Below are 17,227 nucleotides of genomic sequence, written 5' to 3' on the forward strand. Positions count from 1 at the left end.
TTGTGAGTGGCATTTCTACAGTGTATAAAATCCTAACTTATAAACTAGGTTTTATGGTGTGTCAAGAGAGGTAGCTGTAAAATGAACATGTGAGCATAGCATTGTTTCATTCAAAAGTTTTTCTCAACCTGGAAAGTAGTCCTCTGTAAATAGCATGTGTAGAACATGAAGTCTTAAAGTTATCTCCCTTAAAATGTATAAGTTTCTTAAACTTTTTCTCTTCTCTTGTGCATCCCTTAGGTTGAACTTCAAGATGTCCTTTGGGAGAGATATGGAGCTGGAGCATTTTGATGAGCGTGATAAAGCGCAGCGATATGGCAGAGGGTCCCGGGTAAATGGCTTGCCCAGCCCTACTCACAGTGCCCACTGCAGCTTTTACCGAACCCGTACTCTACAGACCCTGAGTTCTGAGAAAAAAGCCAAGAAAGTTCGTTTCTATCGTAATGGAGACCGGTATTTTAAAGGGATTGTATATGCCATCTCCCCTGACCGGTTTAGATCCTTTGAAGCTCTCCTGGCTGATCTGACCCGAACTCTGTCTGATAATGTGAATCTGCCCCAGGGAGTGAGAACAATCTACACGATTGATGGCTCCAAGAAGATTTCCTCCTTGGACCAGTTAGTGGAAGGTCAGCAGTAAGATTTGGAGGTGTAAAGTTATGTTTGAGTCAGTATGTCAGTGTTTGTTTGCCTAATCTGTTAAGTCTTTGACAAATAGGTAGTGCTATTGTTCTTGTTGATAAAGAAAGGATCTTAGATGGTATAACTAAAATTGTGAATATCTTAAATTGTGCCATGAAATATTGTTGCCTTGCTACTTATTTCCCTCTTATTGAAAGTGCGTGAACTTTCCCTTTCTGTTAACCTAGTGTTGATAGTCCTAGACCTTGAAGATCGCATCTGCTGCTTCTTTTGAACTTACATATTTAAAAAAGCCAATGAGAGTTTAGTCAGCTAAACTTGACAAGGTCCCTGGTGCTGATGAAACCTGCGTGAAATTCAGTTCTGATGGATTTTTTTTTTTTTTTTTTAAGTTTGTCTGTACCTAGTGAAGAGCTCTAACTCTTCCCTTCAAGTAAATATGCCTTAAGTAAAATACTCTCATGGAGTGGCGTAAATGTAGGCAACCTGTTAAGAGTAATGTTGTAGCTGTAGTTCAGCTGGGGTAGACTATAAACTTTTCTCCCCTGTAGCATTTCCCTTTTCCTCTTCCCCAGTCTATTGGCATCCTTACATTGTTTTTAAATAAGGCTCAGTATAAAGCATTACCAGTGATTTGGTCAGAACTGACGGGCCTTGGTCACTGTCAAACATCGGAGATGCCAGTTGCTAATTTGCCCATTGATACTGAATTTATCACTCCTTCATTGATAGATTTGTTGTCGAAAGAAGCTGTCAGCATTAATCGATTTGAATATCAGGCCTAGGATGTTAAGAATACCTTTTACAAGTTTTACAAATAGCTAAAGTAGCTTTTCTAACATAAAGTGCTTCTGGCTTTCAGGGGGTTTCTTTTTGTGTGTGTAGGCAGTAGCTCCTAGTATAAAACATCAGAATGTATAAGGTCTGAAAGCATTCACTAGCATATGGCCATAACTGAGGTTTTTTTTTTTTTTTTTTTGTCTGTAAGGTTTAAATGCAGGTGCTTGATGGTGCTCAAAGAAAATAAAGGTGGAACAATTTTTTCATTGTGGCTTCCATCCTGCCTCTGGTCCCGGTATACCATGGGCAAACCTGTAAAGCATGTGTCTATAGCCACTGGAGAGACAGTTTAGAGTTGTAACAGAGGTTGTAATTTCTTTATGATTTTCATTTTTAGCACAGGGTGAGAGAACTTGCAGTATCGGGATCGAATAAGAGGATCAGAAGAAGGCTAACATGGGGAGAGAAGAAGAAAAGGGTAATGTCAAATAAGGTTCCTGAAAGAGGAGCACATCTTTGCATAGCTAGTGTTCAGCCACCATTGAGTGGTCTTCTTTAGGTGTCATAGCAGAGAAAAGCTTTTTAAGGAGAAGTTTTGAGAAGAGGATATTTTTGATAATCCTTGCATAAAAAGGAGAGTAGGAGACAACACGAAGATGCTCAAAAAGAAAATTGCAGTGGTAGGATTGTCCGTGTAAGCAAGAGTTTTTGGGATTTGGACCATAGGTTTAGTGAAATGGAAAGGAAGTTGGTCTTAAGACCAGTGCTGTGAATTCCAGGGCAGAGTTAGAACTGTATTTGTCTGGACAGTATTTAATTGGTGGAGAAAATCAATTTCTGGGAGGAAAGACCAATATTAATCAACATCTGTTTAAAAGCAGTGTTTGTGCATTTTCTACTGAGTAGTGGTATAAATAATTGTCCTTATTTGATTGGTATGCTCATCAAGAAGCAAGTATCATTGATGTTAATGTTGATTTGCACAGTCTTTTGCGGCCAGTCAGAACCAGCTTTTAAAAAGAAAGAACTGAATGCAGAAATAAATTCAGCAACCTATAAGACTGGTTTATTTTGGCATCTTAGAGAAGAATAATACCAGTTATAAATCAGTCAGTCAAAATAAATGACAGTGCAGAGCATAAGTTTATTTTAAAGAAGGGCTTTGGGATTTCTTTTAGTTCTGTGAAACTTTATTCCTTACCTCTTCAATGAACACATCCTCTCTTTCTGTGTATCGTTCAAGTTGGGCAGTCTTATTTTCTTGTGCCATTAACACTGTGGGATTTACAAAAGTCAGTCTTTGTGTGCAAGTAGAGAGCCACATCCTTTTTCCACCTGAAAGGGGGCTTCTGTCTAATTGTATAAAACTGCAAGGTGGGCGATTTTGTTCTGTTTCCCTCATAAAGCTTCACTGTAGAGTACAGGTTCATATATTATTAGCTCAGTGATGTTTTTTATGTAAGCCCTGTCCACTCTTGACTGTATGAATTTATTAGAGTTTGGCTGGTCTGGTACAGCATTAATTAGCTTGAAGCTGTGCTTTGTGTTTAAATAGCTGGAAAATCACTTGATTTTTGCCTCTTGCCAAATGACATTTATGCTCAAACTATTGAAATTTGAAGCATTGCTTTCTTCATGGTGACACTATTCCCTTACTGTATGAATTCATTTAATGAGACAGTTATGAATTTAGGCGATTTTTTCTTTTTTTTTTTTTTTTTTCTTTTTTTGGCATTGATTTTAGTGCTGGTGTTGTAAGGTAAATGTGTAAGGCTTTGATTTGGTGTTGTTTTTTTGCCTTTATGCCTGTGAGGAAGTTACTGTATTCTTACATTCCCATATGGTACATGAAGACAGGGAAGCAACTAGCTCCTGGGGGAAACCAGACAGCAGCCACTGTCTTTCATCCCGGAGCTAAATACATAGAACTGCATGAAAGATAGTCCCAAAGGAAAAAGATTGTAAAGGAGCTGTTTTGCTTCAGTAATATTTAGTTCTGTCCTGTATACAGTTCAGAGCTGGCATGGCTGTATGCTGGTGCCGTAGGTTATTTTGAGGTGCATGGACACACTTTCCCTTTATTTGAAACTAATGACTTCCCTAGGGTGGTGATTTTTCTTTTCTCTCTTTCTCTTTTTTTTTTTTTTTTTTTTTTTAATGTTAAGACTCGGGGCATGTGAGATTTTTTTGGAATTTGGTAACAAGGGGTATGTACTGTTGTGAAAAGTTTCACACGCTCTGTAACTTCTCTTCTCCTGTCACCTTAGATGAAGGAAAGAATGCAATGGATTCAGGTTACCTTCTTTTTGTCAGACCTGATATTCAGGACCCTGTTACCTTTAAAGAATGATTCACAAATGTGATATGACTATATTCCATAGGTATGACATGTAATCAAAGCACGTAGTAACAATAAAGATGAAGTTGCTCTCAAGGCTAAATTGTCTAGCTGTAAACAAAGTCTCAGGAAAGGACTAAATGCCTCTTGCTTTTTCCAAAAGTGTACTGTCTTTAAAGCTGAAGGCAGAGGTGGACTGATGGGTCTTACCCCCAAAATTACCATTGAAGAGTGTAATAAGAACAGTAATAGATTGGAATGAGCACAATAACTCTGAAACAAAGGGGAGTATTTACAGTTTTTACTCCTGGGGTCCAGCTACATGGAACAGAGACCACAGAATCAATCCATAGCCAGAACTGCATCCCTTTCTCATTAATTTTTATTATATTATTACCTCAGAGTCTTGGGTATGTACCAGAATCAATTGTTTTAGGTTTCCACAATACCTACCACATAAGATGAACCCTGCAGCAGAGAGCTGGCAGTCAAAGACAAACCAAAAACCCCAAACCACAAGGCTGAGAGAGTACTGGGAAACAATATTGTCACATGTCAATATTGGATGCACTGCCAAACTATTGTAAAGACTTGTACACGTGCGTGCACATTTTGTGTAGGCATAAAGGCAAAAACAGTTTTAAGGAATGATCCAAATAAGAAAAATGAATGTCTCCCAGGGATTTTCTTGGAGCTGCAGTCCTCATTGAATGACCAGTTTGAAAGACCACAGATATACCACGTTTAAAATCTGGTAATGGCTGTAACTGGCTAATAACTCTTGGGAGATATGAACCTCACTGCAGTGGCAGAGATGATGGGTCACATGAGGACTGTGGAAAGGCTCTTGAGTAGAGGCAGGCAGTTTGTGTTTGATGCAGCAGAGGAGCTGCCTGCCAGGGGAGGGTTCAAAAGGCAGTGTCTCCTTGCTAAAGGGGTGGGCTGTGGCAGAGTCCCTGACTTTTTTTGTACGTGGGTCTTGCTACTCCCACTGTCACCTCATTCCTCTTCTCTCAGCTTTTCCCTCTCGTACCTGATACTGATGCTTCTTTTTTGACTCTGCCTCCTGCTCCAGCAGTGCTGGTGAGAAGCCCAGCCAGGCCAGACTAGGAATTGATTGACGTGGTCTCTGATGCGCTTTGGAGCTCATGCTCTTTCTTCTAAGCCATGCCTACCTCTGCAGCTGGGAATTGATGGGCTGGAAATATTCATATGCATATGTAATATGCTATCAAAATAATAATAGTAAAGTATTTGTTTAAATGTTTGTAGAGCTGAATCTATGTGGACGTTTGTTTATAGGATTGAATTTACACTGGATATTTACCATGGACTTGATCCAGGGCTATCAAAGTTAGTGAAACTTGGACTGGATCCTGTGGCAGAAATGCCTGCAATCCTTATATTGTTTAATAAACAAACAGCTGAATAATCCTTTTGAATAAAATGGTAGAGGGTTGTTCTGGCACTGTGTATCTGGTTATTTTATTTCATGAATTTGAGAAGATTCATCCATTAGCCAGTCGATTCACATTGTCTTCCTTCACTTCTTGGAAGGTCCCGTGGTTTCTTATTCTAGGTACTTTCTAGTTATTTTTTTAAGCATGTACAATGCCTCTCTTGCTTGTAGCAAGACTTTGGAAATTTGGGGTGGCAAAGGGGGAGGAAGTATGTCTTTATTTTTTCACTTGGCTTTTGATAAGGAAAAAAAAGAATTTTTAGTCTGAGCTGAGCAGAAAGAATCATGTGCGAAAGAAGTCCTTTAAAAGGTCTGAGGAGATCTGATTTAAAGTTTCTGGTGCCTCGGATTGCTAGGTGAACATGGGTAGGTCAGATTTATTTCCCGTGGATGTTCCATCCCTTTTGCACTGTTGTATTTTTTTCAGACACTGCAGAAACATAAGGCAGCAGTAATATAGTTTAAGTAGGTTATTGCTCTATTAACTAACACATTTGGGAACTATCAGGTAGTAACTTATTTGGTTCAGGTCATCTTCCTTTTGCAATCTGCTCTGTGTGGTGAGGCATAGTCAGAATTCTTTGTCCTTTCCCCTGAGAGATTGCTCTTCTGTCTTTTTGCATGTACAAAACCAAAGGGTGGAAGTGAAGAAGGGTAGGTGTGCCTGTTGCACGGGGGGGCTGGGAGTGCCAGTCCCTTCCCTGTTCTCTTAATCTGTTTATTGCTCCATCTGTTGGGGAAATGGACTGCAAGGACTGACTGCCACACTGAGCACCCTCACCAGTGTGTCTCACCACCAAAGTGTGCTATTACTGCAGTTCCTTGATCTCTGGTGGGCTCATAAATTAAATTTCCTTTCCTCACAGTTACTCTCCTATGAGGAATCAAGGCTATTTTAAATAATTTGAGTCTTGCTGCCTCACAAAGAGGGGTTGGTTGTTCCCTCTCTGCTTGTGTGATTCAAACAGGTTCTTTATTCCTTCTCCAGGGTTTTCACCTAAGACCAGCTGGCTGCTTTATGAAGCCATTTTAAGCCAAGTTGCCTTTAACACAGAAGAGAAATGCAAATAGTCCCTTTTAAGAGATAATGTCTTGATCATTCTTGTAGTGAGAATATCGGAAATCTGAAGGGAACAAAGTAACTGCTAATACCAATATGCCAAAGAGGGAATCCACACTTGCATCAGCAAAGCTCCAGTACTTATAGGCAGTGATTCAATGTCTCCTTAGCAGCCACCTTGTACACAGATATTATTTTTTAACTTATATTTTTAATACATGATGCATGTCATAAAATTCTGTCATGACCTGTAAGAACTATCCTTCAGTGTTACATGGTTCTAGTGGTTCAGCTGCATTGAATTTTGACAAATGTGTAATTGCAGGTAGTAAATTTTTGTTTGTCTCTCTTTTTTTTTTTTTTTTTTTTTTAGCATAAACCATGTTTTGGGATCTGTCCTTGTGCATGAATAGCTTTCTGATTAGCTTCTCAATGCTCAGATTTATTGTAATTGTTCCACATGGAATTTCCTGAAGTGTTGAGCACTTGCACAACTTAAATTGTAGGATTACTGGTTTAAAACTGGCAAACAAGCATTGTGTAATTTTTTTTTTTTAAGGGTTAAAGTGGTGTGTGTTTTCATTTGTACTGTTGATGTGAGGAGGCAGGAGGGCTGTCAGGAAAGGGATACTTTCTAAGATTTAGTAATACCTTTTTTCCTAGATGTCAGATATCCCAAAACAGCTGGGTGTCCTTTCCTTCTTTTTTTCTAATGGCTATTGATAGTGTAATCAAGAGTCAAAATGTCATTAGTGACAGCTGACTGCACTCTGAAATGCTTGCTCCCCTCTCTTGGGGAGCTGTGGTCAAATAGACACTTTAGTGGGCTGTCTTTTCTATGCTTTTGTTTAATCCGGTATCTCCAAAGATTCTTTCTTCAACATGTGTTCTATAACAAATCTGGTGTTTGGAGATTGTTACCTTCCTCCAGCTGCCAGTTAGTCAAAGCCAATGTTTGTGGGCTGTATTTGTGCTTAGGCCTGATGCAGAGTAAGAGTTGATGGTGCTCAGTGGGATTACCACCGGAGGTATATTTTCCTGGTGCTTCGGAGCTGGGAAAACCAACTTGCTGCTGGTATTGCCTGTCCACAGATCACAGCTTCTGTCTTGCCTCAGGTACAAGTCATGGGGGTAAGGCTATTGTCTGCGAGGCAGTTGTAGCCAAAGGTTACCAAAAATAAAAATAATAATAATAAAAAAGAAAATTGCGTTATCACCTGATGGTTTTGGTGAAGAAGCGACAGTAAAGGCAGAAGGTGGATTTATTTGGCTATAGTAAGTCATGCCCCTTGTGAAACTTCTTTGCAGTCTTCTCTCCTTAATGTAACCGTGAAAAAGAAGAGAGGATGAAAATCTAGGTGAAGGCTTACTGTTTTTTTCTTTGAGATTTCCTCTACATACAAACACTACGGACACTAAAGGATTAGGTTCGACATTGGAAATTTCTAGGTGCTGACAGGGTGAGTCTCACGTTCAGGAAATTTAAGCTTTTATTTGAGTGTTTCTGGTGCTTTCAGTACTTAAAATTTGCTGGATGTCACCATAAAACAGGATTTACTGATCTTAAGATCAGATATGAAATACTTTTAGGACATAGAAGTTTTGTCCTTTTAGTTTTTGTTCATACAGGCCTGACCCTTAGGACCACCGTGAATGAGAACTGCAGTCCCTGGTTAACATCCCTGAAGGTTTATAAGCCCCAGCATTTCATTTGAGGTATAAACAGTCTTAAATAACAGCATTATGGGAGAAATATCTGTATTTCTGTTTTCATATATAAGATAGCTCTTACTAAAGATATTTCATCTTAGAAGGCCTTGGATACTCTACTTATTGTGGAGCTAAATATGAGCCTCTTCAACGGAAAAAAAATCTTGGTGCAAATATTTTAGTCATGTAATAAAGTACTGTTTAAAATGAAGAAAGGGGGAAAAAAGTCTGATGTTAAAACGATTTCATAACTTCAGTGATTGTATTGGTCTTTTTTTCATGGTCATTTACACAAAACTAGTTTTGTAATGAAGAGCTGACATGCTGTTAAATGCTACGAGGAACCCAGCTGACCTTTAACTATAGCTGAAATTTAAAATCGTGTCCAATGCTATCCTTTCAAGAAGGGGAACCAAAAGAGTTCTTAATAAACCAAATGTAAATGTTCTGGGTATAACGTGTACAGCCATTTGTTTATATACCTACCCTTTGAGAAGTGAGTTTTAATATGTTATTTCATGAAAATAAGCTGAATAATTTCTCTGATAGCATTGAACCTGAAAATCTGATTTATTCCCTCCCCCCCCCCAAAAAAAAAAAAGTTTCCTGGTGGATTTTAAGTCTTACAGCAAGCACAAGTGGACACAAGAAAAAAAATTTGTTTAAAAAATTTATGAAAGGGGCTTCTGCAGCATTTTATAGAATAGGTATTTATTGTATTGAATGCAATCCTATCCATAGTAGGATTTTTAAAATTTTTTTTCCCTACAAAACGCTATTAATGTTTTTCAAAACCTGTTAATTTTATGTATGGGGTGGTATGGGTGCATTCTGACCTTAAAGTAATTGAGTAGCTAGTGCTAAAAAATATTGGACAGGGACATGGATAAAAGATAATATGGACTGCTTGATCACTCTTGGATCATTGCTGCAGCTAAGCCTTTCTGTTCTGATGTTAGCATATCTATATCTCTCTCTAATATGTACAATGGATAAAAGGAAGAGCTTACCTTTGTCTCTTGTAAGGTTCGTGTAAATTCTTTTCTTAACATTTCGGTGTTACTGCAAAGTGCGGATTAACTTGAATTTACATGATGGCTTGTAAGCATTGGAATGTCTTACTTCATCTTCCGCTCTGTATTTTATTTTGCTTAGAAGGCTTTTTTTTGTTTTAAAAAAAAACAAACCAACAGACACAAAAAAAAAAAACAAACAAACCCAAAATCTTTTTGTGGTTCTTGCTTGCTTGATCTTCTGTTGTCATTGCATACATCTTTTTCCGCTCAGTGATCCATCTTGACATGTTGCTCTGACTTCTTTGTCTTCTTTTGGAGACGTTCCACTGCCTTTCTGATAATCACTGTACAGTGTATTAGTATCTCACCTTTGGAGCATCATGCCGACAGACTTGAACCTCTGTTGCATCCGGGGCCTCATGTCCCAGTGGATCCCCCCAGATTTCTAACTGTGGTAACTCTGTGTATCTGCCAGCATTCCTTGTGTGCTGTATTGTCTGTGGGATTGGGTTGGGTGCCCTAAAACCTTACAATTTGTGTCCAAAAGTAAAATTTAAATACTTCTTTTTCTTTTAATAATTGAACTGTGAGTTCTCTTTCCTCAGGGTAGGGATCATTAAGAAAATCCTTGGTTCTTATATGCTTTTTGGCATAGGAGGTACATCACTGAGTTTTGTTCTTTTTATTTTAATACCTTGGGCTAAACTGCTAACATGAAGGCCTCTGTGCTGTTAGCATACACTGAACTACTGAACCCAGAAGAATTAAAACATCTCAGATGTGGTATTGTTCAGGATAGTATTTTGCATTATTTGTAATGGAGTTTAACTGCAGGCCACCAGAAGGTGCGGTCTTGTTCGATCTAGTATTGTTTTCTTTGGGATTTTCTTTTGCAGCCAGAGTGTGAACTGGATCAGCTTGTTGCAAAATTAGCATTATCTTTGTTATGTTCGGTCAGATCAACAAGAGGATCCAACTCATCTAGTGCAACTGGCAGTGCAGTCACTCGGTCGAGCTCAAGGGAGAGGTTGGGAGCACCCAAGTAGGTGCCCCTTTTGCAGCAGCCTGCAGCTGGACTGGGTTAAGGTGTTACTGAACAGAGACATGCTGGTGTTTTCTGGCTATGTTATAGCTCCCCAGAAATCATGTGGGTATGGTAATTGCAAGAATATTTTATTGTAGGTAATGTTCCAATAGAAATACAAGCTATAATACGTTTTTCTTCTTTAAAGTATCATAAATTTGTCATGAGGACTCTGTAATTACTATTCTTTGCCTTCCTTTCTTCCCCACATATTATATATTGAGTCAGTAGAATAATACAGTGAGATTTCTTGCCTATATGTATTCTGGATTTATGCTACTTAAAGCTTTAAATAATCAAATGTTAACAAATCTCCTATGACACTTTCATCCACCTTTTTATAGAAAGTTATTTGGAACCTATAGTTTTTGATAACACTTCAGAGGAAATAATATGAAATGTTTGGGGCCTGCTGTTTTGATAGGAGCTGGCCATTTAAGCATGAAGGCTGGGGGACTACTGTGATAATGCGCTGGGGCTGGGCAGCTGATTAGATATGAAAGCTACTTATTGACAACAGCAATTCTCACTGCAGATGGTGTTCTCTGAAAAGAAAACTGCTGCTTTCAAGGTTTTTGTAGCAGCATTTTTTGAATGGTTAGCTGACAATCTTTAAAAGATATTTTATAGCCTGTAACATCTGAGAAGGGAAGAGATCAATACTTTATGCACTCTAGATCAAGAATGTTAACAACAATAAATTGAGAAGGATTTGATTCGGTATTTTTCTGTGGTTTTTTGGGTTGTTGTTTCTGTTTGTTTGTTTGTTTACCCCTCCCTCTCCCCTCCAATCTGACTTGCTGGTCTGGCATTTTTGTTTCTGCAGGGGAAAGTTATGTATGTGGTTCCATAGAACCCTTCAAGAAACTGGAGTACACAAAGAATGTAAACCCAAACTGGTCAGTGAATGTTAAGACAACTTCTACATCTCGTTCAGTGCCGTCTCTTGCCACTGCTAAAGGAGGTACTCCAGATACAAAAGAGAATAAGGATTTCATTAGGCCTAAACTAGTCACTATCATCAGGAGTGGAGTGAAACCACGGAAAGCAGTCCGGATTCTGCTCAACAAGAAGACAGCACATTCATTTGAACAGGTTCTTACTGATATAACCGATGCCATCAAGCTGGATTCAGGGGTGGTTAAACGCTTATACACACTAGATGGAAAACAGGTAAGAATTTTCACGATGATCATTCTCAGCATGAAGAAAATATAATTTTCCAAAAGGAAAAGAGTAGTATGTCAGTAAAAAAATAACTTTTCTTTAGAACATAGAACCAGGCCTTCCACTGTTTATAGTGTAATTAAGATCTGTGGGAAGTTCAGAAACACATTGTGAAGCATTACTTGGCCTCAGTGATGGTCTTGCCATTTATGATAAATAATAGGTCTAAATCTGTCAGTTGAAAGTGTGATGTGGTTTTGGCTCTGCATGCTGGAAATGTAGGATGAAGGATGTAATTTTAAAGAAGCTCATTCTGTTAATTTGTTTCAGCTCTTTCTTGCAGCAGTTTTATGAGTCATTGTACTTGCCTTTCCATAAACTGTAAGAACAAACCGTGAGGACACGTTCCACCATGATAAATGCAGGCCACTGCTGTCCAGAGTGACCAAGGGATGAGTCTTACTGCAGCTAGAATGGACTATGAAGAAGGTGCAAGCTTAGAAAATGAGTGAGCTTTTTTCCTTTTGCAGGAAAACAGGTGGGGTTGTGATTGGTGACCACACTTATTGAGGAGTCTCTTGTAGGTTACATGTATTTCATAGAAGAAATAACCTTCAAGTGGTGTCTCTTTTTTGCTGACTTATTAAATTGGGGTAGAGTGAGATTTTGAGAGGCTTCTTATTGAACTTGGGGATGGAGGGGCAATAAAAATATTACAGAGTAATCCTACTTCTTTTTTGTCTTTCACTTTATTTGTAATTTATCTACGGACATGTATTAATTATAGCAAAACTGGAGAAGCTGTTAACCTGGTGAAGGGCAAGACTAATTTCAGCATGACCTGAATTGATTTAGAGCAATGGTGACTCTAGAGAAATAAGGGAGATACTTGCATTTACAAATGTAACCTATTAGACTGAAGAAATGATAGAGGTATAAAATTTGGGTAGAAAGATGAGGAGTCTCCCTGAGAAGCTAGAAGCTGCTAAAGACCAAGATATTTCTGCTGTAATATAGCTGTATTTTACAGATTCTAGGCTCAATAATTTGCAGACATACAACTAACAGTGTAGCTATCAGGAGATGCTGCAAAATATGCTTGGTACAGGTAAATAGTCAGCTAGAACCAGTGGTGATCCTAACATGTCTGCATTTACTGGGATTAATATGCAAGCGTAGCTCTGGAAGCAGCTACAGCAATACCCTCTGATCTCAGAGAGGGCTGGTGGTTGGAGAAGCTGCATATTCAGAGCACTGGTTCAAATCAGAGCCAAGACTGGCTTGACCAGAAGTCCCTTCTATCCGCGGTTTTGTATCGATAACCTCTGACATCAGTTACAGACAGTAGTTCAGTTCTTGATGACTGCATACATGCCTGTAATGATGCCATTACTGTGACTTCATTGGGAACTTTGACCTGGAGCAAAAATGTGGATGTGAAATTCTTTCTGCCTGTGGCAGAGGTAAAGTGTGTATCTGGGGAAACTCTCAACTCCTGTCCTTCTTACCTCGCCTTATGCTCCAGGGAGCACTAAGGCTAGTAAATTTGAGGAAGGAGTTGGGATTTAAAAGCTGCGGAGAACAGTGGTGCTGTCTGCTGTGACCTTGACAAAAGATCTTGAGTGACTATTCCAGTTCCTGTAAACCCTCTCAGTAAAAAAGGATGCATATCTGTTTTGTATTATACATGTAAATAAACTTGTGGTTTAGCTATCAAGAAGTGCAGCCTGGAAGGATGGCAATGTGGCCTGTTGTCTCCTGGGTAACATGCTCACTTTTAACATGTATTCCAAACTCCCCTCTAATGGCTGTACTTAAAACAACAAAAAAAATACCTTTACACCTGTTTCAGAGCTCTAATTACTGCAAGGAAATAGTACTAGGAAGAGTAGGTTTTCCTGACCCTGATGTTGTCAACATTCAGCTGAATCCTTTGTCAAGCCATGGGATTTGAAGTGAGCTTAAATCAGTGGTGTGCTGGGGCATTTGTTACCTACCTCATAGCCTGAAATCCTTGTGCCTAAAGGCTCTCCCAGGAGACTGGTGTCTCTGCATGTCATCAGTCCTTCCCTTGCTGGATGTTCAGCTGAAATTGCATAGCTGGCTGCCTAACCCTACTGGTAAGGGCAGGATTTGGGGGAAGGTGTGCGTGTCGTACCAGTGTAACGGAGACTTTGCTCACTGCACGTACAAAGCAGCTTTGCTGGCAGAAAGGGAAATGAATGATCCCGTGCTCAGCAGGAGCAGCCTGTTCCTCTCCCCTGTGTGGGGAAGTCATTGATTTCCTATGCTGCTAGGCAATTGCCGCTCCATTTTTCTCTGCCAAAAGCCTGATCTCCCAGATGGCGTTGGGGGCATGGTGGTGGATTTCTTTATTGCTAAACTCAAGCTGTGAATGATTACTGGGAGGAAATCCATGGCAAATCCAAAATTTTTCCAGTAGTGTTTAGAGTTGGGAACGTCTACTGTGACTCCTGTTGGAGCTTGGAAAATTCTGGAAAAGCCTGTGTTCAGTGGTTAAATCTAACAAATCTGTGATTAAATCTTTCATCGCTAACTTAAAAAGCAATAAAATCTTAGAGCTCGGAGCCAAGAAAAAGTAATTTACTGTAAGGATAAGAGAATAAAGGTCTCCTAGGATTATTTTTTGGGAATGTAACTTGGAGGAAGGCTATTTTGTACAGTCATCTCTTGTGAGTTATCTTGAGGCCAAAACTGGAATTGCCCATGCATGGCAAAAATTGACATGAGTCCCGTATATTGTTAATGCAGATGGGTGATGAGGTATGCATACTGTTGTTGGGTACTATCATTAGATGCCTCGGGCTAATCAAAAGAGAGTAGTAGGAGTCAGAGTCTTAACTGGACATCTGAGTCAGGTGATTGTCCCATACTGACACTACACATTGAGGAACTGAGCTTAGATGCTCTCTCTCTAACAGCCTGGTTGGTTGTGATGTTTTGATTTGTATCTCTAAAAACATAAATATTATACTTAGTTAAAAGGAATTTAAAATTTGATGGCAATGTAAAGAGCTTGTCTTAATGAGACAGGTAGTGCTTGAACAGTCAGTACCTGAGGAAAGTTACAATTTCTAGTATTGAGTAGGTGTTTAATTTGGATTTCATACATTTAATTTAGTTTTGTTAAAATGTATTTCTCCTTGTTAGAAACAGGGTGCCTAGTGGTTTATTTTCATTTTCTTGTAACTCATGTCGGTGTAACTCATGTCAGAATCTATATTTTGACTGCAATGTTTCTGAAATTTTAGAATATAATTTAATTTGCGCAAAAAGGGGCACAACATACAACTGATCGTATAGCACATTGGTGGCCTGTGTTTAGCATACTCTCTTAGATCAATTATTAATGATTTCTCAAAGCAGAATAAGTTCCATCTATGTCTAGAATACTGTATGTGTATTTTTATGGATATACTTATTTTTTTTCTATTGGTACAAGAAACTGATGCATTTGTACTCTGGAGGAAGAGAGCGAATCACTTCCCTGTAAGATACTGATGGATTTGAAGAAGATGATGGAACTCTCAGAAGTGTTTAACAGTCTTATGAGCTCAGGCCAAATTTAAAACCTATCCAGAGGGAGGTCTTGAAGTGTTCTCCTTGCCAGCTTTTCTGTGTAAGGAAAATAAAAATAGAATGAATATGTTTAATGCCTGTCTGTAGGAATTCGGATCATCAGGGCATGCACTTACTGTGAGTATTAATCTTTTTTTTTTTTTTTTTTTTTTTTTAGATTAAAAGGTTGTTTAAGTGCATAAAAATACATTGTTAGTTTTGACCCTAAATATTCTCAGGTACTTGTGCAGAGAAGGAACACTTTCTCATAGCTAAAATATGTCTTGCTTTACTGTAGCTGCACCATTTCAGTTTGGTTTTTAACCTTCCCTTAACAGAAGGGATCATTTTTAGTTTGATGTGCGTTAAAATATGGTTTTGTAAAAGGCAGTGCGTGGACACAGTGCAAACATCAAGGGTACAAGGCTGCCTGTGGAGATGGAGCCTGGTTGCTGTGTTACAAGCTCAGTTCTCTGGTTTCTGTGTACTGATGCACTTCTAGAACACCACCGAAGACTAAAATGGGAGAATACTAATGATGTTCACATATAACAGTAAAGTTGTGAAACAGTGCAATTTTTAAAAGTGTTATGGTGTGTGTGTTTGTAGAAGGTATTTACAATTTGCATGTTTAGACAAAGGCTAAAGTTTGGACAGAAGTGCTTTATCACCCTCTAAGTCCTTCATTTGCTTTTGGAAGAACAAACATCTGGTTTATAATGAGACCTACTTATTTGAACAGGTGGTTTGTTTAGCTTAACTAGATGCAATCATGCAGATTATTTTTCAGTTTATGCATTATGCTGTGGATTTGACTTCAGACAGCTAAGTGGTCAGTGGCAGAGATACCAGAATAGAAGTCACTATCTGATTATTTTTTTTAATATTTTATTTCATTTAAAATTACCTTTACCAATATGAAATACAGCTACTGTTACTTAAAGATATATCTTACAGCAATGTGTGTGAGAGGCGTAGGGTGGAATGGGAGTGTGTCCCTCAATAATCTTGCTTTAAGCGATTAATATAGCTTTAAAAAATTGTGGCTGCAAGGATAGGGAACATCACAGTGCTAGAGAGCTTGATTCTTCTTCATTGGGTGGAATATGTTTTTGTTGTTTATTGGAACCCCACTCTAAAGGAGGGTATCTTATGATACAAACTCCCTTTCCTGTGGATTCTTCCTGTGAAGGTACCTAATATCTTTAGTTTTTAACAAGGAATTAATACTACTGTTTGAAGATAGTACTCTCTCAAGAAAAAGAAAGCAACTTTTTGCACCTACACCTAAACTGAGCATGTACTTTTTTATTGTTTCGCTCTTAACAAGTGGAAAACATTTGGTAATAACATCTGTATTCTACAGTAAATTCTTGGCCAAATCTACCCTTTTGTAGGATGGATTAAAGATCTCAAATGTCTTGCTCTAGACCCGGATTGTCCTTGGTACAGAAAAGCCTTCATAAAGCCAAGTAGGTATCATTCATGAAAAGGCATTCTCTACTTTAGCATTTGTGTAGCATATGTTATACAACAATCTAGACAAAATGAATGTTAAACAAAATAAAATTTATGTGCAGTGACTTGTTTTGTGTGTGCTCTGTAATTTTGATTCATATCAGCATTTGTAATCAGTTCCATTCTTAATATAGAAGGCGCATTTAATTTTAAGGGTGACTGGTTGTGCATGTTCTTTTCATTTGTTCTTCCGTTGTAGTTACAATCCATTTGAGATGCATGCAACTTAAAATTATTCCTACTTTGAAAAGTGCTAATAAGTGCTATTTTGTCTTCTGTATGACCTCTCTCGAGTGCAGTAACTTTAACTTCTCTCTTTTGATGAAGGCTTTGGAGCTCCCTGCCAGCTGCAGGCACATGGGGTGGTGTTGATTGAAAAGAGATCCATGGTGAATTCTCTGTGAGACGTAGCTGTCAGATACTGACTAATTCGGAGCAAACACTGAGTAAGGTGGCTTCTGCAGATCACAGAAGCATTTTAATGGGGAAGCAACAGCTAGGGTAACTTGTGATTATTTTTTTGAGGTCCTGCTCTAATATTGCACCTGGGGACCTGAAACCCATTATGCTTACACTGCACAAGCTGTTCTTTCCTAAAGAGCTTCTAATGTGAATGTTAGATGGCCATACCCCTCAGAAAATACTGGTGCTGCTTAATTTTAGACAGGAAGTTTAGGGCCCTATTTGGTAGATGCTAACAGACCACGATGTTACGTAGCTGTGAGACACTCTCCAAGAACAAAGAGCGTATCTCCAGCTTTTAATACACCTCACTTTCCCTCCTTTCTGCCTGCAGTATATTTAATCAAAAACTTTTTTTTTTTTTCCTCTGGAAGATGTGTCTCTTCTGGCTTTGGTATATTGAAACTGATTT

General features: G+C 38.6%; 1 protein-coding gene across 2 annotated transcripts in view; it reads left to right on the forward strand.

Annotated features, from left to right (window-relative positions):
• Positions 1–253: 253 nt before the first annotated feature.
• DCLK1 (doublecortin like kinase 1) overlaps positions 254–17,227 on the forward strand; it is a gene marked incomplete at both ends in the record, with an annotated part of 253,514 nt that continues 236,540 nt past the window's right edge. For both annotated transcript variants that reach the window (XM_082485224.1, XM_082485225.1), the window contains 2 exons: positions 254–629; positions 10,916–11,262. In XM_082485224.1, coding sequence (XP_082341350.1) covers positions 254–629; positions 10,916–11,262 — 723 coding nt within the window. The remainder of the gene's footprint in view (positions 630–10,915; positions 11,263–17,227) is intronic.

This window comes from Vanellus vanellus, assembly GCF_965231255.1.
Source record: "Vanellus vanellus genome assembly, chromosome: 1".
NCBI lineage: Eukaryota > Metazoa > Chordata > Aves > Charadriiformes > Charadriidae > Vanellus > Vanellus vanellus.